Source organism: Drosophila obscura, unplaced genomic scaffold (genome assembly GCF_018151105.1).
Source record: "Drosophila obscura isolate BZ-5 IFL unplaced genomic scaffold, ASM1815110v1 contig_1, whole genome shotgun sequence".
Classification (NCBI taxonomy): domain Eukaryota; kingdom Metazoa; phylum Arthropoda; class Insecta; order Diptera; family Drosophilidae; genus Drosophila; species Drosophila obscura.
In genome coordinates, this window is record NW_024542679.1 from 6907427 (window position 1) to 6929808 (window position 22382).

Below are 22382 nucleotides of genomic sequence, written 5' to 3' on the forward strand. Positions count from 1 at the left end.
TATGTACATATGTATCTACCTATGCGCAATGCCTGAAGCATCACTTTTCAGTATCTTTGATAGACAACAAAAATTTAGTTAAGAGTCCTTTTTGAGCTTTGGGCTTATGCCCGAGCAGCATGCCACACATGGCGTGTTTTTTTTTATTTTATTATTTTATTTTAGGTTCGCACCTTCACAATCGCGGAGCAATGGCAGCAGTTGGGATATATCTACTCTCTGGGTGGAAACTTTATTTCGTGTCACATTTTCTGTGAGTTCTTTAAATTTAAATAATAAATACCAATCAAAGCAGTAAATATTTTCCTTTAACTTGTAACATTTTCAAACTTCAGGTTTCCTTTGACACGCCTCTTGCATTTTCTATCTGTCGCTTTTGTTCTGCTTTCTTTCTGCGACAGGTGAGCATAGAGATTGTCGAGTTATATGTCTCCTAAATTACTCAATTTTCCACAGACATACACCCTCGTAATTGTTCCCATTTTAAAGGCAAATAAATTGCTTAAATCTGTACCTTATTTTGTTGTAGCCACATATTGCCGTAGGCTAATGGAATTTCCATTCCCCAAGAATATTTGTAATAAATTTTCCAAAGCTAGAAAAAAAAAAAAATAAATGCTGCAAAGCTCAGACTGGCAGACGACTTTATGGCGTGGGGCGGCGTTTCTCCCTCCCACTGGTTTTTCTTTTTTCTTTGGCTAATTTGCAGTTTTTTGCGGTTTCAGCAACTCAGATGGTCGCACGTAATCGAAGCTCCAAGTCAGCTGCCAGGCGCAACCAATCAATCACTGGACGAACGCACTTGGCCGGAGTAGGAGTAGCATTGGGCTCCCGTTTTGGCTTGGGGCTAGGGCTAGGGCTGGGGGCTTGAAGAGGCAGACCTATAGCTGTGCGATAAGTATGCTAAACAAAATGTTATGTGAGAGCTAAACCGCTCAATGGGAGGCCAGGGTATGTGGTGCCACAGCGATGTCGATGGAGAATGGAGACGTCGATGCCACAGGATGAGAGCCCAGGCTGAGCCTTTGGCCGTGCCCCGCATGATAAATCGATGGATGGATGGATGCGACTTTAAATGCTAGTTGCTGTGTGGATTTTGTCCATATCCAAATATAGATTTAGACACAGATAAATATGGGTATGGAGGGTGTGGGGTGTGTGGTGTGGCTGGGGCAACACGTGCGTGTGAGTAATTTATATTTGATTGTGGCATTTCCTTCATGTGCCCTGCAAAAATCCAGATCCAAGGAGCAATACCCTCCTGTGCTGATATTTTCACGCATGTTTGACATTCAATTTGGTGGCACAAACTTTCTCTCCACAGCCACAACAACTGCCCTTTGAACTTGCATGAATTAGGCTCTGATTTGATTTGTCGACAGCTCTGCTCTGCGCTGCTCTCCTCTGCACTCTTCACAATTTCATATTGAATGTTGTGTTAATTTTTGTTTTGCGTGGGTTTTACGTCTGTTTGATTAGTTAAATCAATTTTATGATTATGATTATGCACACCACACACACATTTGCAGGGGACAGGCAGAGGCGATAACAAGCCATGTGGCAGGCAGGCAGCAGCATTCATTCCCAGTCATGCACACGGTTGATACAAATTTTATTTGCCCAACAAATAACAAAAAAAAAACCAAAAAAGAGAGAAAAATAATTGAGTGATGCGACCAAGGGATATCCAGTAACATAAAAACTAAAAACAACTGCAGGTGCTGCGATCTTTCTCCTGGTATTTGGTACCTCTAAGAATTTTATTATAGAAACGAAGAATATATTTCTCTGTCTGCAAGTGCTGGGGAGTCCGCGTATTTTGCACGAATGTTTCAACAAAAATTATATTTTATCTACACAAATGTATCGACATTACATCTGGCATGCTTTAGTTTTTATGTTCTACCAGGTCTAGGGGTTCTGGGGGTTTCTGAGGACATACCAAATTTCCACGAATACAACATGCTCTTAAGCAGCCCCACCAAAAAAATACCAGGGTGCAGCATTACAAGAGCTAGCGAAACAGCAAAAACAGGGAAAAACTTTTCGCATGAATTCGAAAATGTGTTTAACGCACAAGGACACCATGGAAGAGGGAGCCCACACACACACACACAGCGATAGAAATACGACACTTGAATGCGTCGACAGCCAAAAAAAAAAAGGTTTCAAGTGTAGATACAAAAAGTTATTAGCCAATTTAGCTGCAGATAAACTTTGTATCTAACAAAGTAGGGAACCCAAAAATAAAAATAAAAAGCTTTTAGCAGATTCTGAGAAGAATACGAGTAGAATACCACAAGGAAGATGCCACACTTACACGTGTTTTTTCTGCCTGAAACCTACCCCTCTCTCTCGCTCTCTGTCTCTCTGTCTCTCTCTCTCTATCTCTGTCTCTATCTTTAAATTGAAGCCATTAAAACAACCATAAAAGCGCAATTTCAATCCGAAGCCCAAATGCATTTCCCTAATGCAAAGCTTCCATGCGAGCTCCATTTCCATTTTGAAATGCATAATTCTATTGCCTGTTACATGCAATTACACAGAGTAAAGCGGAAAATGGAGGGGAAATTCAATGACTGCCTAGGCAAGGGGATTTGCATTTTCGAATTACAAGTACACTTGGGGTTTTTCCCACTATGAGCACTGCCTTTGGCCCACCGCCAAAGATCATCAGGATTGCCTTCACGAAGCGGCACCCTTTGCCACGTTGTCGTCGTCATCAAGGCGGCTCCCCCCTCGACATACAGCGAGAGAGAGAGAGCGAGTCCTTTTTTTTGGGTTGGCAAATTCGTGGGGCTTATGCATAGTCAATGCATGTCAAACGCAAGTGGAAAAACAAGACCCAAACAAAAGCCAAACAAAGCCCAAACACTCGACCTGACCACAAACGCAACCAACCCTGGCACTTCTCCCCCTCTCTACCCTCTTCTTGCAGTTAAAGTGCGTGCCAAAAATATATGCACAAGTCTAGTTTTACTCGCTTCAAAGAGACGCCCAAGAGGCAACGCTCAAGAGCCTGAATGCCGTCGCCGTCGCCGCCTGTTAGCCAGGAGTCGACGAAAAGTTGCCCCCATTTGAATGCAGTTTTTCGGTGCCAAAAAACTCCTTTGCAAGAAAGGGGAGGAGTCTTCTCTAAATCCTTGTGGCAGCTACTGGTCGCCCCTCAACGCTTGTGTGGGCTTCTCCTGGTCCCCCACTCAACCCTTGTCAGGGCTTCTCCCATACACAAGTTACTTGTGAGCAGGGCTTCTCCTGTTCGAGTCTGCATCCTTTAGGGGTGCCTCCTAGTGCCTCCTGGTCACAAGGTCACACAAACGCACACACAGACATTTATGTTCATTGGGATTATGTTAAAGGTAAGGCTAAAGGGTAAAGGTAGTGGCAGAAACGATCCCAGTTTAAAATGTTGTTCCAGGAGTTTACTGTGGCGTGGTATGGTGTGGCATGGTGTGGCATGGTGTGGGTTGGTGTGTCATTGCATCGTGTAATGGTCGAGATTCTGAGTGCTTTTAGTGGCACAGAGAGATAGAGAGCGGCAGGGGCGTAGGTGGAGTGTGGAAACGCACAACATGGAAAGTAACCAACAAAATTATGGCTCTTGTGGTCAAAAAACTGTTCTCCACTTTGCAGGATTCAGATCCATCCTGAATCAGGTGTGTGTTTTTGTGTGTGTGTGTGTGTGTGTGTTAGCTGGAGTGTAAATGCCCAAAAGTGTACTCTCTCGCACTTTATTTATAATTCTATATATCCATTCGGTATTTCGGTTTTGGTATTTGGTACTCGGTATTTGCCATTCGTCCGTGCTTTGTGTGGCTGGCTGTGTGGCGGCCCATTCAAACATTTCGGCCACCACCGCCGCAAACATTTATGGCCAACAAATGCCAGCTTTCATGTTAACCAAAAAGTGAGCAGCAAAATCATTTTTTACACACCAATGAAGCCTGCAAATGTATCCTTACCTCCAGGAATGGCATTGCATAATATCTGCTAAAGTTTGTTTCGCACTTTAGCTGAGTTTTTTGGGGGGTACATTTTGGCAACTCTAATTGCCATAAGTTTGGAAATAAATCGAGCAAGAATACATATCAGATTACCTTATTCATATTCATAATATTTGATACGTTTTTTGATAAATATTTAAAATTAAAGCAACTGAATGAAAAATGTTTTGGCAATGCAAATAAAATGTTTCTTAATAATTTAAAAAAAAATATACAAATAAATGTCTCCGTTTGGTAATTTCCACTGAGAAACATCCGCTTTTGCGTATTACAGAGCGAGGGAAATTTGCGAATTTTGTAATTAAATGTTTGAGAAGTAAAACATATCTCAATCAAACCAATTAAACAGAGTTAATGTTAGAGTGAGATCAACATCGAAATAAAATTTCTAATTTTTTTTCGAAAGCGTATCTCGTATTCGTTGAACCCCACCCCTGCCATCTCATGCCGTTTGGCTTTTCCAATCTCAATGGCTTTTAGCTTGCATTGAAATTTTTATTTGGTCCCAGCGCATAGTTTCGCATGCCATTCTGAATGCCAACTCTCCAACCAACATCCCATCCCGTACCTCTGATCCTTTCTAAAAACCGAAAAACGTGCCAAAAAATAACAGAATACGCTATGCACGCGGATATGTAAACCAACAAAAAAAAAATCAAAAAAAAATCAATATACCCCCGCCAGAAAGTAGGCAAGGCGGACAATGATGAAAGTAAAGCCCAGAGACGCTTCGCATCGCATCGCCAGGCCTCTGCCGCAGGCGCAGCAAAAAAAGGAAAAGCAAAACATTTTTATTTTTTTTTTCAAATGCAAACAACAACAAAAACGTACGCGAGATACTATGTAGTAGAGAAGTGGCTGCGGCTGCCCCTCTTCCCTTCGTACCCATCAAGTAGCCCACCTTCAATGAGGAGGCGAATTGAAATTATGACTAAAGTTTTGCATGCAAATATTTTGCGAATTTCCAACTTGATGGCAGGAGACAGGTCCACCAGCCAGCCAGTCAACCAACCAACCATAGAGAAGTGGGGTATGATGGGGGGTGTAGGGGCTACCAGGTGAACAGTTGCCAACAAAAGTTTGAGCCATTTATAGGCGGCAGAAGAGGTCGGCTCCCGGCCGAGTGGGAGGGGTGGAATATATGTATATCAAGCGACGAGTTTTATTTATTTTGCAAGTTACTTGGCGAATCGCAGCTGGGGTCACTCTCTCGCTCTCTCTCTCTATCTGCAGATTTGTTTGTATGGCCTGTGTCACGGATATCGGTGGGAGTTCGGTTCCGTTCCCCCAAACAAACTTTGGGTGCCTTTGATTTTATTAGAAATTGTCAGTGGAGCGACGTAAAGAGCGACGTGACCTCAAATTCTGTTGAGGCGGGCGCGGGCCCCCTCGAACGACAGCAGCTGCCATACACAGCGCTACAAGGAAATATATATTTTGCAATAGAACAAAGGAAAATTGCACAAGAAAACTTTAGGGGAAATGTCAATGAATGAATTGGGAGACAGGTCGAAAGGTTAAATACTTCTGTAGAGGCAACTACAACTATGGCAACTGCATACAACTAAGTACATGAAATTGATGTAGAAACATTTTTAAAGGCAATTTCTATATTTCAATATCTATTTCAATTACTTTAAGGCTTCATTTTCTGTAAATAAAGTTCTGTGTAAGGCGGTAATATCCACCAGCAGGGCACAGTGAAAGAATATTCAAACATATTCTAGAAATTCAGTAAACAAAACATGAATTACAACTGTGAAGAGAATGTGCAATGAGATGAATTATGTGACATTTGTTTGGGCCCTAATCCAATCACAAATCACAAATGCTTCTCCCAATTAGATTAACTCTTGTGTGCAACACTCTCTCAGGCTCTCTTCCACAGCCTTCTTTGACGGCACACAGTACGGCACTGCCGGGCACGGCACGGCACGGCAGAACACACACTCACAATAATTACGGCAAAACGTAAGCCCGGACGGACCTCGAGTGAGAACCGTATCGGGCTGAGGGCAGAGGGCACAGACCACAGAGTGCGGCCAGAGACCGTAATCTTTGGGCCGAAATTATGCCTGGGCCCAGGGACACAGTGTGCTGGCAAATTATCATTTGGACAAGATAAACCGACGTCAGGTGCGAAATGCTTACATCTGCATTAAGATGCACATTTACATTTTGCCATCCATGATTCGGCAGGAGCAGCCAGTAGGCTTTCAGATAATGGTTGCACTTCTCCTGGGCTTTATATTTGCATACCTTGAAAACTTGAAGCTGGCACAGCTCTCCCCACAGCGAGATAGAGGGAGAGAGAGGAGTTGCAATGGAGTGGCATATATCCTTGGCCTCCGCCTGGCTGCAATGTCATGCAATATTCACCTGAATGAATTACCTTTAATTGATGCAACATATCCAAAACAGATATATACTCGCATAAAGGAGCTCCTGGCTAGAGCCAGAGCCAGGCTCCTTGTGGCCATAAATTGGCATTAAATATTGAGGGCTATTACCTAACTGAAAAGCCAGACAAACCGGGCCAATGGCCATGCTAACTGGGCCATGAATGGGATTTCCTTCGGGTCCGGCATTTGTGTTCAACATTTGTTCTGCAATTCATTAGCAATCGAAAATATTTCAATAACAAATTGGCAAATGAAATCTGCATGCTGCATGTCCCCCCACAGGCCCCAAGGTGCAACTGACAGCGAGTGAGAAGGCTAGACCCAGGCAGGAGCGCTGCCAGCGAAGGACAGGTCAAGGCAGGGCCCACAACAGGTGCGGGTGTTAGAGCGGGACAAGGCGAGGCCAGACAACCGTAGTTCAGAATGCGTCCAAGGTGTGTAAAGATGCTAGGTGATGCGTTCGCCCCAAATTTTTGCATGTTGTTTAACTGCTACAGAGAGTGACAGCACAGAGTTTAATAGCCTTTTTACACTGGGCTCTCTGCTATCGATTATCGGCATAGACGCAATGAAGCAGAAAAGGCGTTTACATTGGAAGACGTGCGTCTTGAATTTGGATTTGGGTGTTTGATGACAAGGAAAGATACACAAATTTTTGAAAATCAACAGAATTAAGCAAGACGTCAGGAAAATGGACGAAAAAGAATTGATTCTCATATTTAAATATTATTTTCAGACATTTCATTGTAGAGTTTGTGGAGGTCCTCTTCTTCAAATTATAAAAACCACCACCGAAGTTCGTCTCCAGCAGTGTCTTAATGGCATCAGGGGGTGAGAAAAATTTCATATGATAATAATACAATCAGTTTCAAGTATTTTATTTAATGACTTTATGTATATTTTCACCTTTTTGCACAATCATACATTTCTAGCGCCAAAATTTGATTTTTGATCTACAATTTTTTGTTGTTATTAGTGGTGATAGTTGCGCTGATAGGCAGAAAATACCAAAAATGAGCAAAATCAATAGAATATACCGAATAGACGCACATGAATCAGACACTGACGCAACTTTTTGCCACCACTAGGGCCCTATGCTTAACCTATGTAAAAAAAACTGCGTCTTCGCCAAGACGCAAAGAAGCATGACGCAGCCCCAGTGTAAACGGCCTATAAGAGAACGGAAAAAAATAATACAAAAAATACAGAAATGCCTCACCTTTAATTAATACCCCATGCTGGCAGCTATCTAATATCAGCATCTTCCACATAGACACTCTCTTTTAAAGTAAGTTTTCTGCGCAATTTGCATTGTTCTCTTTTGTCACTCTCTTGGCTGGGCTCTCTTTGACACTCTAAAATATTTCTCACTCAAGTCATATCTCCCTCTCCTTTTGCTTTCCTCTTCCAACCAAGCCACTCATCTCCCAGCTCACTCTAACACCCGCACACACAGACCTGCAGTGATCCAGAAAAAAGCAGAACAAATAACTGTATCCTTCTGTGTACATTGGAATGTGCGCAGCATTTGCCTAGCGTCTGAACGTCATAATTAAGTTATATTTGCACAGGAAAACCACTGCCAATGACAATATTGAAATAATCGAATTGTTTCTTAACATGCAATTGTCCATTCTGTCCATACATACCTTACCAACTGAACAAACTTTGCGAGAAAAACCGTTTTCGCACTGCTTGCCGCTGTGTTATGTACACACACATTGCAATGGTCCGCCGGGCCGGCAATCATAAAAATTATAGTTACACAGTGGTTTTGGTAGCAAAAGAAAGTCAGAGCCAGCAACAAGGAATGCCACTTAACCGCAATATTGTCAAGGAAGATATTTTACACACTGATACGTTGTACTATGATTTAATTTAATTTTTTATATTACTGCGCGAAAAACGCGCCAGGTGCCGAGCGAGATTACCGATAGACTGGAGCTGTGACCGAGAGAGAGAGAGAGAGACAGTGTTGAAGAACGATACCGATATTGTTGTGAAATCGATCGCTTTCTAATTGAATTTGAATTCAAATTCAAAAGCTAACTAAATAAAAAAGAAAATAAACCGAATTTAATGAAATTCCTTGTGATCATTGATTCGTGTATTTGCCAGCAAGTGCATTTAATGTTCGTTGCAATAAAATAGTTGATTTTATTTCCCTTGTTTTGTCTTCTGTTCCCTCTTTGGCCGCATCGACGACAGCTGCGACTTCCCAGAAAGACAACGACGACAAGGACGAGGATGGGGGCAGAGCGTGTAGAATGGCGTATTGGCAGCGTATTGGCAGCATGGACACAGACGCGGACATGGCCTGTCCATTGCTCTCGGCCACTTATCAACGCTGGCTGCAATTGTTTTCTTGTAAAAGTCAATTTTTGAAGTGCAGCCACGGAAATCGGAAACGCTCAGCAGAGGGACGGGACGGACTCAGAGCTGCTGCAGTTGACCTCATTTCAGATATCGCATGCCGCCACCGCCCAACCCACCCAACAGCAGCAGCAACTGGTTGGACTCCTCCTCCTGCTGCCCCCCATGCTAAGCAGCCATTGATAAATGAGCCGCATTTAAGCATGGTCAGCAGCTGGCTGGAAAATATCAGGCAGCATGGTGGATGGAGGGAGGCGGGATCCTGGGGTCCGGCGCTAAATGAAATTCAAAGTCAATCCATTCAGGCGGAAGTAAATTATGTTTTCTTTGCTCACTTGGCAGCCAGCAGTGGAGCACCCAGCATGTGCAGGAGAGGGAGTAGAAAGAGTAGAAGGAGCTGAAGCTGAAGCTGGAGGTGTGCCTGTGCTGGGTGCAAAGTGCATGAAACTGAAACGAATTGCAATCGAAAACGGAAACGGGGTCAATCGATATTGTCCATTTGGTGGCCTGGGCCTGGGCCGGGGCCGCCAGTTGGTAATGGCTGCCAAAGGTTAAATGCGGAATAGAATTCGCATCGGTTGGTGTGTGCTCTGCCACTTGCCACTTCTTTGTTTCTTCATGTTCGACTTGGGCCAGGCCACAAGTAATTTTCACAGTTGAGCAAACGCTTGAGAAGATGAACCAGATGGCTGCTCCCTTGCTCCATTTTGAATATGCAACTGTCCGATAGTCGGATAGGAAGCTCAAGGCGTTTTGAAAATGTCCAATACGTTGTTAGTAAATTGCAATAAAAATCATTTCTGCACACTCCTGCGTCCAGTTTGAATATTCAAATCTCGATCAATGCAGCCAATCGATAGCAAGGAGCAAGGGGCTGCCAACTCAGCGCTAATTAAAGGCCATCAAATTTCCCTATTCAAATGAAAGGAAATTTGCCAAAGATCAACGGAAATCACAAATTAAGGTAATTCCCTGCTATATTTTCTGCCAGAAGCTAAACGGTAGTCGCCACAAATTAAGCCCCAAGGTTAGGCTGCCACTCAACAAAAGCACAACACAACAAGGAGTAAGAAGCAGGAGGCAAAAGGCACAAGGAACAATAAATTCTGTTTATAATCGAAGAAGAAACAGTCGTTGAGTGGGGCATGGGTAGGGGTAGCGGTAGGGTAGAAGTAACAGTAAGCGGAAGTGACGCCCTCTGCATACTTTATGTGTGTGCACTCTCACTCTCTCCCACTCTCTGACACACCACTCGCTCCACTCTCTCACTCTCTGCCGCTGTCTCTGTCTCACAAACACACACACTCTTTGGACATGTTCATGCATGCGTGTGCCTGTAATTTCGATTTAGATGCAAAGTGCCAAACGAATCGTGTTAGCCGAGATGTCAGCAGATAATAATCCTTTTCCGCCCTCTCAAGTTATAAAATGTATGTACGTATTTATGTATGTATGTATGTATGTATGTGTTGTGTTTTGTGTCTACAAGTAAATAATGCAAATTTCCCATAAAATCTGGGGATTATAAAGAATGAAATGATAGACAATAGGAAATCTGTCAAAAGGGGGAAATTTCAAATGGAAAGAGAGGGAATTATTCAGAGGTTAGAGTTCATAGAAAGTAGATAAAAACGTAGATAACGATTGCTAGTACGGCAAGTGACTTTATAAGGATAAAGAAGTAATATGGGAGACAACAGAAAAAAGTTTCAGAACATTTTTAAAATTTTATGTGCAATTTTTAATGCAAATTAATTGTATAATATGGCTTTAATTAATTTACTTTACTTTGTTAATTTAATTAATTTAATTTAATTCACTTTGTTGATCTGCCTTAGATCATTGATGCTCCAGCCGCATTTATCTCCAGCCGTTCTTATAGGAAATCTCAATCTTAATAGTAAAAAATTCCTGCATTTAATTTAACTTTTTAGTTTAAAAATCTTGCGAATACCCTTACCCTTACCTAACTAATTAATCTCTTAATAAATCTCTCATTTATATGTACATATATACATATGTATGTATGTATTGTATTCTCCACAATTGTTCTGGAACGTCGCCTTGGAATTCCATGACAAACTTTAACCCCATTCCTCAATTGGTAATACCCCGTTAAGAAATCAGCTCTGACCTTTATGCAATCCGGAACAAAGGTTCCATTGAATTGAAGTGAGAATAAAAAGGAATTTAATTGCTGGCACCTCGCACCATATCAGACCGTCTCCATCTGTCCTCGGAGTCGGTGCCACAGTGCCGCTTCTCCGCTGCTGCTTCACAGTGCCTTTTGTTGCATGTTCTGTGCCTTGTTTCCCTGTCACCCCCCTGCCATACCGCCCTCATTTATGCTTTTCGCTCATACTCTTTGCACTGTTCTCCCTCTTTTTTGCGTGTTCGTTTTGTTTCATGCAAAACTGTGTCAAATTTAACGCCTTCGGTAATGAATTTGTAACAACATTTTATTGTTGTGCTTTTGCAACATGGAGACACACTGCAACAGAAGCAGCAGCAGCAACAGCAGCAACAGCAGCAGCATACAGCACCAGCTGCACTGTGCCCGCCCTGGTCTCTGCCTCTTGCCACACTTGCCACCGCCCTGACACCCACTTTACTCGCTCACTGCTTAACCCGCATCGTCATCGTCCCTTTTTCGTTGCCCCTCTTTTTTTTCGTACCCTTCAAGACGGTGTAGCGGGATTTTCAAGCCATATTTGTGGGCGAATTTTTGCATGTTGCGTTTCTGTATAATGCTTTACACTGTAGCAAGATTTGGTTTAAATCGAATGAGTATATCATATATATATATAGATAAATATATGTAGCTGCCAAAGAAATCATCGGTTAAAAAAAGATTAAATTCCTTTTACTGGAAAATATCCCACAAAATTTAGTTTCACCAATTCCAAAAATAAGCAATATATCTGACTGCTATAATTATATGTATATGTACATACATACGAGTATGTAGCTGCCATAGGATTATTAACAAAAGAATATTGTTTTCGAAAAAAAACCCCTTTTCAGCTGTGTTTTTTCAGTTTTTAACTCACTGCCAAGACTATATCCTCTACAGGTAACACGCGTCGCGCGTCATGCGGCTGCGCCCCTCGGTCGGTTGAGCTAGTGGAGGGGATGCGTTTCTGCCTGGGTTCCGCGCGTAATAGGCTTCGGCTTGGTGTCGCATGGGCCACTTGATGGTGCCAATCATTGCATATCAACGTCCAGACATATCTGATTAAGAGAGAAAACGCATCCAAAAGTGTATCCAATGCTTCGGCATGCTAATCTACACCTACCTCCCTTTTATTTTATGTTGTCTCTGTTTTTGTTATGCCACAATGAGAAGAAATAAAAACCAGAAGCAGCGCACACACACACACCAACACACGTATGAAAACAAAAGCACAAAAGTGTGTTAACAAGGCAACAAGAAGTGGCAGAAGAATGAGTGAGAGACGCAGATGGAGAAGGAGCAGTAGCAGGAGCAGGCCAAAGGAGCTGGAGAATAAGGACGTACTAAGGAGAGCGCAAAAGGACACGGAATGATGTAGGAAAGGGCTCCACTCCCGCTCCACTCCCACTCCACTCCGAATGGATGTCTCCTGGGGAACAATGCGTTTTGCATTTTAGCAACAATTTGACACAAATTAAAATGTGCACAAAAAACTAACAGGAATAAAAGGAAAGAGAAAAGAATGAATGACAAAAGGGGCGGAGAAAGGAGTAAGGAGTGACAAGTAGTAATTGAAGAGGAGGGGAAGCGACGGATAGAAAAAGGGAAGTGTTTGGGAAAAGGAAATAAGGATTTGTGTGGGTGTGTGTGTGTGTCTCAGAGGTTCCTTTTTGCACACCACACGCATATCCTGGCACATGTCTCGCATATTTTAGTTGGGGAGCCCCAACGGCTGCCACTCCACTGCCTCCGCGGACTGCCACTCCTCTCCATGGACTGCCTCCTCTGCCATGTGTCAAATATTTGTCGTTAGTGCGGGCCTGCTGCTGGTGCTGGTCCTGGCCCTGGCCCTTGGGTGTATCCATCCGTTCGTCTTCATTGCTGTCAGTCCCTGCAAATCCCTGCCCTGCCCCATTCTGCACACCTGAATGAGTCCCCTGGTGTCGTGTGCCGCCTCGCGGCACTGTCTGTCGTCTGCCGTGTGTCCTCTTCATTTGACTCTGTTTCCTCCAATGAAGTGGAAATATGTCAACAGGCAACGGAAGTTGGCTCTAGAAATAACAAACAGCAGCAACAACAAAAATACACTGCAAATTCAGTGAAAATGTTGGCAAATTTTCCACTATTTCTTTTCTTTTTTTTTTTTAAATATATTTTTTGCTTCTTTTTTTGCAGCATTTCACATACACTCTGGTTGGCCCAGGGGATCAGGTATTATTGCAGCAAGAGGTTGGGCGGGGGCAATGGGTGTGGAATGATGACTTCTATGACTCTTTGTCTAGCTCTGTTGCTGCCACTGCCTCTGCCATTGCCTTCTGTTGCTGTTGCTGTTGCTGCCTTCTGTTGCTGTTGCCTTCTCTCTGGCCTTCAGGCGGAATAAAACTAGTTGACACACTTAATAAAAGGGGATAAAGGGTATGCGGGCTAAGAGCTAAGGCAACAAGCAATCTGCATGGAAACTCCATGGGTGGCAGGCACACCCCTGAAATTGTGCTCTAAGCATCAATTATTTCTCATTTTGTGATGCTGTTTTTATTCGAATCTGTTACGGCAATCACTTCAGGCATCGCCATATGATGCTCTAGAAAAATGTTGGCTATGAAAAGGGAATATGCGATTTATAGAACAATTATTTCTATTTGTTTCTCATATTTGTTAGCATCTAATAAATCGGCAATAATTCCGCTTTAAGCAGAACTTACACATTTATGCGAAAGTGCATCTCCAAGTCATTATTTAATGCTTAAACTCGTTCATCTTAATGTAAAATATATTCCACGGGGTGTTTCACGATAATGAGAGCGCGTCGAGCGAGTTCGTAGCAATTGCCAGTTGCCAGTGCCAGTTGCCAGAAGCGGAGGCCAGTTTCCTGATTGTTTCGATCCTGTCCGTACTCCTATCCGGCTTGGGTGAGGGGGGGGGTCCTATTCCTGTTCCTGTTACTGTTGCAGATTGTTGTGTTTTTTTTTTATTTTTTTTTTTTCGTAGTAGCTTCCTACTGTGTCTGGCTGTTCTCGTTGTCGCACTTCCGTTGCGCGCTGTTTAACTTTTTGTGTGCAGTGACATGAGCGCACATAAATCCGACCCTCGAGGAGGTCCAGCTACAGCACAGGACCTCCTCTTCTGTAGGAATGCAGAGTGCCATACAACTAGCGAAAGATTTGTTATACTTCTTCGCTCTCTCCCTCCCTCTCTCTCCCTCTCTCTCGCTCTCTCTGTGTGTCTGCGTTGACCTTCTCGCTTGGTTATATTTCTGTTTGGCATTTGGAATTTGCCATTTATCTTTGGCTTTATGCCAAAACAGAATTACCAAAAGGGAAATGCTTATTTGTTAAGGAGCAACAGAGAGAGAGACAGAGAGAGAGTGCTGCTGCTGCTGCTGCTGCTGTGTGCCATAGATCCCTCATAGATATGCATGGGGCGAGATTGGGGCGAGGACCTGCAATAAAATGCGAGAGTTTATCACGGCCCATTTGGACAATTCGCTTGGCCAAATAATTCAGTACACTTCATTGGCTTTTCTGGCCCTCTGCCCCATCCCTCCCTCTCTCACACACACACACATTAGCAATTTGTTTATTTTTAACCCCCCACCCCGCCGGAAAAACAGCGTAAAATCGCATTTAAAATTATGAAAATTATTTTGGGCGATCGGTGTCGCTATTTGAACAGCCACAAAATGTAAAAGCAATTGCATAATTTTATTTAATTAGCGCGGCTGCACTTATGCATTCGGGGCAAACAAAAATAAACAATATTTTATAATTCATTTTAGCCAGTTTTTGGGTTTAATTGGTGCCACAAATACTTAAATTTTGGAAAGAAATTTCACACTAAATGAAATAAAAGCAGCGACGTGGAAAGAGCAGCTTTTAATTGATTTGAAAGGATAATAGCTAAGGGATAGCTAGTCGAGAATAATGCTTTAAACTTTACACTCATGGCAAAGAGATACAAAAGAAATGGGGTGGGCGCACTTTGAAGCTTAATTATGGCTGGGCAGCGCATTGCCGTTGCTCATTTGAAATATATTCGCATTTGGCACACAGATTTCAAATGGCAGCCTATTATTTCCATGGCATGATTTCTAATTTGATAGATCGATTTTTTGATGGACAAAGTGGCGCTGCACTGACAGAAAAACAAGCTGAGAGAATTAATAGAAATTATAATAACAAAAAAATAATAAAATAACTAAATGGAAAAAGTTGTAATTTATTTTATGCATATTTTAAATATTTTTTTTATTATTTATTTATTTATTAGTTAAGTTTCTAGTAAATTTTCGACATAGTTTTGGGGTGGCTTTTCCACTAAACGATTGCCTGCTTTTTGGGGTTAATTAAAATCCATTTGAAAAGATTTACGGCATACAATTTGTATAAACTAAATCAATGGCATCTTTTATTTATCTCTTGCGATTATTCACAGATATTTTCCATTAACACTCTAATAGTTTGCTTAGCCCACTGACACTCCCTGCCTCCTCCCCCCTGGCTCCACCCTCTAATGAATTACAAATGTAGCAACCCACTGTGACCCACTTACTGGCTGTGGGCCATGGAAATGATATGCGATGCGATGCGATTTCCCGGGGTTAAGTCGGGGTTAATTCCACGTCCAAAAAGGCAATAAAATATATATACATATGTGTGTGTGTGTATTACGAGTGCATGTATATGTAAATGTAAATGCATATGTATTTGGCTTGGTTTATTTATGCCCCAGCATATGCCAAATGCTATGACAATGTTTTTTGGCTAATTAGTGGTCACATTTTTGCTGCTCCCCTGCTCCGCCACTATATCCTCTCTCTCTCTCTCGCTCTCTCTCTCTTTCGTGGACCTATCGTATTTGTGTGTATTTTCCAATTTACAGAGCCAAAAGATTGCCAAACGGGCAAAAGCCATGAAAATCGATTTGAACCAGGCACCGAAAGCCCATTAACATTTGCACTGGACGGCCCCAAAAAAGGGCCATAACCATAATTATTAATGGTGCTGCTAGGGCCCCCCATCACATCTCTTCGCGCTTGGTCACACATGCAGCGATTTGTCTTTGGGGGGGAGGGAAATCCTCTAAGGCCCATTGTCAAATGCTTTTGGCCCCTTATCGGCTGGCGCTGCGATGGAGGCGACGACAAGGGGACCTTAAGCCCGGCTCTAAAGTCGACTTGATTCGGAAATCTGTTCTGGTTGTTGATGTTGGCATGCCGCTTTCTCTGTCGCTCTGTCACTGGTCGTTGGCATACCCTTTCCGAGGAGTTTCAGTAATAGAAAGCAAGCATCTTGCGGTAGTATGGCAGATACCCTTAAGGGTATCCCAAGCTTCGCCTTCAAAGCTATTGCCACTTTCTGTTTCTTGTTCGTGTTGGCTAACAAATGGCTAGCAATGCGCACAATTGCAGGCAATTCATCTTGGCACAACATCTCGCAATTGTTCCCTCAATCGGCGACACACAACAACAACACAAACAACAACAATAAAAAAAAGCGCAGCACCAGTGCCATGGGCAGAGAAGTAGCAGCCAAAGCATGAAGAAGCCCCAGAGCAGAGCAGAATCCCATTTATCGATTGAGCTTCATCAGGCCGCCGTGTCGCACACACACACACACACAGTTGAAGGTCTCTCAATCGTCTCTCTGTCACTATGCCACTGCTCAGGTGGCTCAGTCTTCATCCACTTGCTTTCATTTCTCAACCTCTCTCTTTGGAAATTCTCAGCTGGCCGCAATCGCAGCGCAGGCCATTGAATTATGGCAAACATGTGGCAAGGGGGCAGCGCGGCTGGATATCACTCAACGAAATCCACCTACCTCTTTCACTTGCCAATAGTTCAATGTCCTTTGACATAAGGCAACAGGTTCGTACACCAGCACAGCTTTTGTTATGTTTTTTGCCCCAGGACCAAAGTAGTTTTCGATTTTTGACTTTTGAACAATTCCCCAGTTCAGGCTCCAGCATTCAGTAATGCTTCACTTGTTCAGTTGTTCGTTCTCTCATCTATTTTTGACTGTTTTTTTTTTTTTAAATTAAGCGTGTAGTAATTTTTTTTCATTTCAATTTTAGTTTTATAAATTTTCTGTGATGTTTAAAAAGTTCTTAAATCTGTCTGCTGCTGGCCTCTGTCGGGCCGTCGCAAATCGGCCCACACGTAAGTAGAACTTTGAAATTTTAGTCCCACAATGGATAGTCCTGTACATGCCCTGCGAAGATGTGTCCACTCCGTGAATGAAAGCCCTATATTCTATATCCTATTGTATTGTCTTTCCAGCACCGCCACTGCAGAGGACTTACGCCAATAAGTTTCTAGCGGACCCCGAGGACTATGCCAACAAGTTCCCGGTGGAGCCGGAGGACAAAAATAACCAGGTCGTCGTGTATGCCTACCCCATTCCTCCTCGACATTCATACATACGACTCATTCAAGAGGCCAATCAACTGGCAAAACGCCGTAAAGAAGCAAAAGCCGAAGAACAGCCGCCGATCCCAAAAGAAATCGAATCGAAATACAATCCAAAAGCTGCAAAATGCGAAGAAAAACGCAAAGGTTCTGCCTGCGAGCAGGCAAAAGAGGAGGTGAAAATGACAAGCAAAATCCCGGCACTAGGAGCTAAGGTGCCGCGTCGCAAGACCTGGCACATAGTAAAGAAACTAGAGGAAGCTGTTGCCGAAGACAAGAAGGAGGAGAGCGCCGATGCGAGTAACTCTGACAAATATATGGAGCCGAAATTTCAGCAATTGAAGTTTGAAGGCATTGTGACATATCGCAAGCCCAAAGCTGACCACGGGATCAAATACGAGAAGGTGTCGGCTACGGTACGAATGCACCGTAGTGGCAAGAAGCCCTAACTCCGATGGCAGTGCGGCTGAAGGCAGCAGACACTCGTATATGTCTTCTTCATGTGTAAAAGACACAGAACTGATACCCATAAGCAGGAGCAAATGGGAAGAGCAGCCAGAGGGGCTGCAGCAGCAGCAGTAGCTGAAGGAGTTTCAGGTAAAGGAGCAGGAGGAACAGTATGTACTAGGAGAGCAGCAGAAGCAACAGCAGAAGACAAATGGACAGGGAAAGAGCTATGAGAGTGAACAGCAGAAGTCGAAGCTGAAGAACAAAGCCATCAGCAGAGCGAGCAGCAAAAGAAGTGAGAAAAGCAGCAGCAGCAGCAGCAACAGGAGGAGCAACATTGGGAGTATCAGAACAGAACAGAAGTCTCTGCAGCAGGACAGTTTCCACAGTTTGTTGTTTGTTTGTCTGCTAAATAAAGTCGGTCAATAACTAGCTGCAGCTGTCAGTGAAATCCGTAAATTAGGCAACTATCAAACGCTCCTTCAAGGTCATCGTAAACGCATTTCCAGCGCAGCCACACCGCGCGCGGCTGTGCCACACCTTTCCCTCTGGGGAACTTTAACTACCTTATAGAGTATAAAGAGCCACCCGGCCTGCTGACGTGTGTGCCAGCTGACGTATGATTATTGCGTATACGCAACGGGGTCACTTTAATATGATGAATTATGCATGCTGCATGAGGGTGTATTCATAATCATTTCGGTGGCTAACCCGTTCTCCCTCTCTCTCTCTCGCTCGCTCGCTGTGGAAAATCTGCGCTCATAAATGTTTAACGCACCTGCAACGGCCCTGAAACAAGACAAAAACCCCAGAGCCAGCTCCAGTGCCAGACAGACAGAGACAGAGCGGGACTCGTTGTGGGGCAGCTGTTTCATCCATATCACACATACGCCATGTGGCACACATAACAATGATCCCTTTTTGTTTGCTGCTGCTGCTGTCGATGGGTTTTATTTTTAGCAAAACTCCCAAGGGAGTTGCTCTTCCTGCAGGTACGAGACCACCATATTAGCGGCCAATCAATGGGGATAGTCGCATTGGGGAAGGCCTCTTGTCCTCCCTTGTATTGGATACTCCTAAGCCCGCCCTCTCTCTCTCTCTCTCTCTCTCTCTCTTACAGCTGCTGTGCTCCTTGACCCTCTCTATGGCATTCCCTTTGTGCTGCTGCACTCCCTTGACCCTCCACTGTGCTGGTGTGCTCCCTTGACCCTGCCTATGTGCTGCTGCTGTGCCACCTTAATCCTCTACTGTGCTGCTGTGCCACCTTAACCCTCCCTCTCTGCTGCTGTGCCACCTTAACCCTCCCTCTCTGCTACTGTGCCACCTTAACCCTCCCTCTCTGCTGCTGTGCCACCTTAACCCTCTCTCCTTTGGGTCTGTCCTTATTATAGTTTCATGTATTCAAGGCATAAATCACATGAGAACCCGTTGAGACAAGTCGTCATCCATCTATTTCTTCCTTCATTCATTCGTTCGTTCGTTCGTTCGTTCGTTTGCTTCCTTCATTCATTTGTTCGTTCGTTATTTATTCATAGCAAATGTTACTACTCAATGTGGCACCATGCTCTCTGCTCTGCCCTGCCCCCCCCTTCCCCCTTTGGGGGTGCTGATGGCTGCATGAAAATGTACAAAATGTTTTTCGGCTTAAATAAATACGAAACGAAACCTCAGTGTAAAAACCGAAGCGTAAGGCCCCGGCCGCAGTAACAATGCGTCGCTTGTCGGTTGTCGCTATTGTTGCCCCTCTGCAGCCAGCCACTACCCCTACCCATGCCCTACCCCTGCCCTTTCCGCACCCTCTCGCACTCGCTGCCATCATCTAACAAGCATCCAAAGCCCCACCAAACCCACATCTTGTTGTTGTTTTTCAGAGGTACGGGCAGGGGTGCGGGTACGTGTGTGTTTAGCGTAGCGTAAAATAAATCATTTTGCTGCGGTAAACACACAAACAGACAGAGACAGAGAGACACAGAGACAGAGAGACAGAGTAAGCGAATCATAGAGAATCTCTCTCAGTCAGAGGGGCAGATAGGGAGAGAAGGGTAGAAGGGCGGAGAGATGCCTGCGATTGCCTGCTACAAATTGCCAGCGGAAATCTCCTCTCCTCGGTTCTTCTCTGTTAAGCCCCCAAAAAATTAGTTGAATGAATAAAAATGAGTCATTTGTGCCCAAGAGCCAAATTAAGCAGTGGAAATCAGTGTGCAAAAACTTCACACAGCATGTAGACACACTTAGAAGGAGGAAATGGTGGTGGGGGGTAGATCATCTGTGTGTGTGATAAGCCAGCTTAGCTGGCTCTCAATTTCGACTGAAAAGTGTGGCGGGAAATGCTAAAGATTATATGGGGAAATTAACTGAATAAAGATAAGCGGCCACACGAGCAGCGCTTCAAGAAAATGTGCAGTGGAAATTTTTACTAGTGGCAGCTGAAAGGTTTATTCTAGAAAGTTTAGGAGCAAAAACTTTTTGGCTAATTTCTGTGCAAGTCAGTTCAACAACATTTTTCTGTGTACATTTTCCAAGGGAATTTCTAATAGAAAACTTTTTGAGGAGTAACTAGAAAGATGAAAAACTTGTGGCAGAGCAGAAATATTTATGAAGTTTTGAATATATTAAAATAGATAGAGATAAGGTTAAGGAACAGTTAAGGAAGCTCTGAAGCATATGGATACAAATACAAATAACTTTTAAGCAGCTGGAAATATGCTGCATAGTGGAATGCTGAAATATGCAACAAGTTAAAAAACAATTCGCAATCATAGAAAATAAAATAAAGTAATTTATGGCTTAAAAATGTTTTTGTTTTTGTTTTTGCAGTTGCCAATCAATTGCAAATCAGCTGACTGAAATTAACACAGATTACAGCTAGATATACACCTACTTTCAACCCATAAAATAATATTAAACAAATGAATCTGCTTTCTCCTTTTTAACCTTTTTTAACACACATAGAATAATAAATTTTATACGAAAACAAAACCAGCTGCCAAGTCAAGTGGAAACCCAAAAAAAAAAAACAAAACCAAACAAAAAAAGCAAACGAACCCTAAGCCACAGCGAAATAATTTATTCCAACTGAAAACACACATCGACAATTAAACAGTATTTAAGCTAAAAAAAAAAAGAAAAAAACACTAAAAAAAGTACACAAAATTAAAACCCGAAAATGAACCAAATAAAGCACTTTCAATGCAGGAGTTTATAAAACAACAGAAAATCGCTAAAAACTGTATTAAATAAGCCACACAAAAATTGGGATGCTATAATGAGGCAAAATGTTAAATTTAAAATGCGAAAGAAATTCGAGTACTCGTCGAATAAATAATCGTAAAATTACTACGAGTATGCGAATGTCCCTGCAGCCACATGGCTGGATTAAATTACTCCATTTGATGCGGTGGGTGGTTGGGGGGAATTTATTCATGACATTCCATAATTAACTTTTACGCATTTGAAGTGGTCTCAATAGCGTTGCCCCAGCCGATCCATGGCCATGTGTTCCATGGCTGACTGCTACCTGTGGAGGGGACCTGGAATTGTGCGTAATTCAATTGCCCTAAGCCCCAAGGGGAGCTGGTTTCGGAATCAACTGACCGGAAGCACTAAAAGCTGCCTGACTGCCTGGCTGCCTGGCTGCCTGCACAAATATAATTAAAATCGTCCTGCTGCCAGGCACTACCAGCCGTGGACCAGCGGACAAAAAATATAAATAAAAGCGTAGCAGCACAAGAGTAAAACTTGTCATTTAATTTGCTGCTGGCTCCATGCTGGTCAAAGCGAAGCTATTTCTGAGCCAAATTGATGAAGGGTGACTAAAAGCTGCGCAAATTCAAGATGGAAACGGAGGAACTGAGGCGAATCCATGGGATACTTTTTCACGGCATTGGCTTTGGCGTTGGCTACGGCTTCTTCTTTGCTCGCTCAAGCCAAAGTGTCCTGAATGTTTTTTGGTTTCAAATTCTCTTGCTCTCCTGCTCCTGCTCCTGCTGCGGAGTCTGCAGTTTCCCGCGAAGCTGTGCTGCATTTTTCCCTCTTTTCTAGTACTCCAATTGTGCTACCAATTTGGTGTTTTTTTTTTTTCTCCAATTTCTCTATCTCCTGCTGCATATTCCTTTGGATTTTTCTTTTCGCTTTTCTCTGGACCTTTTCGCTTTGCCGCTTTTATTCTCTCCCTTTTGCTCTGTGGCTGTGGTCCATTTTGTTGTTGCCAATTTCGAATACTAGTGCACGAATGTTGTGTTATTTCCGTCAAAAGAGTAATTAAACGCACAAAGCAAACGACATTTCAACACATTCCCGGCCTGGAGAGCGGCTAAATGGCAGCCAGCAGACAACAGCGAGGGTTGCTGGAGCAATTCGAGGTGGGAATCAATTAAGATTATATTACTCTGATCACAAAGAGCCTTTGGATTGGTCACAGTTCACATACATTCATTGGGAATATTGCAATTTATGCATACGGATTTCTACCCTCTACCCTGCCCCCATTAAATTCCAATTCCTTGCAAACTCCTGCAGCGCACCTCACTCTGACATTCCGGCATTTGTCCATTTGGCTTCATCGCCGGCTTCTTAGGCCC

General features: G+C 43.3%; 1 protein-coding gene across 1 annotated transcript; it reads left to right on the forward strand.

The window, feature by feature from the left end:
- Positions 1 to 16982: 16982 nt before the first annotated feature.
- On the forward strand, positions 16983 to 18234 carry LOC111076173. The gene is made up of 2 exons (XM_022369845.2): positions 16983 to 17106; positions 17227 to 18234. The coding sequence occupies exons 1-2, from the start codon at positions 17040 to 17042 to the stop codon at positions 17802 to 17804; spliced, it is 645 nt and encodes a 214-aa protein (XP_022225537.2). The 5' UTR covers positions 16983 to 17039; the 3' UTR covers positions 17805 to 18234.
- The last annotated feature ends 4148 nt before the right edge of the window (positions 18235 to 22382 follow it).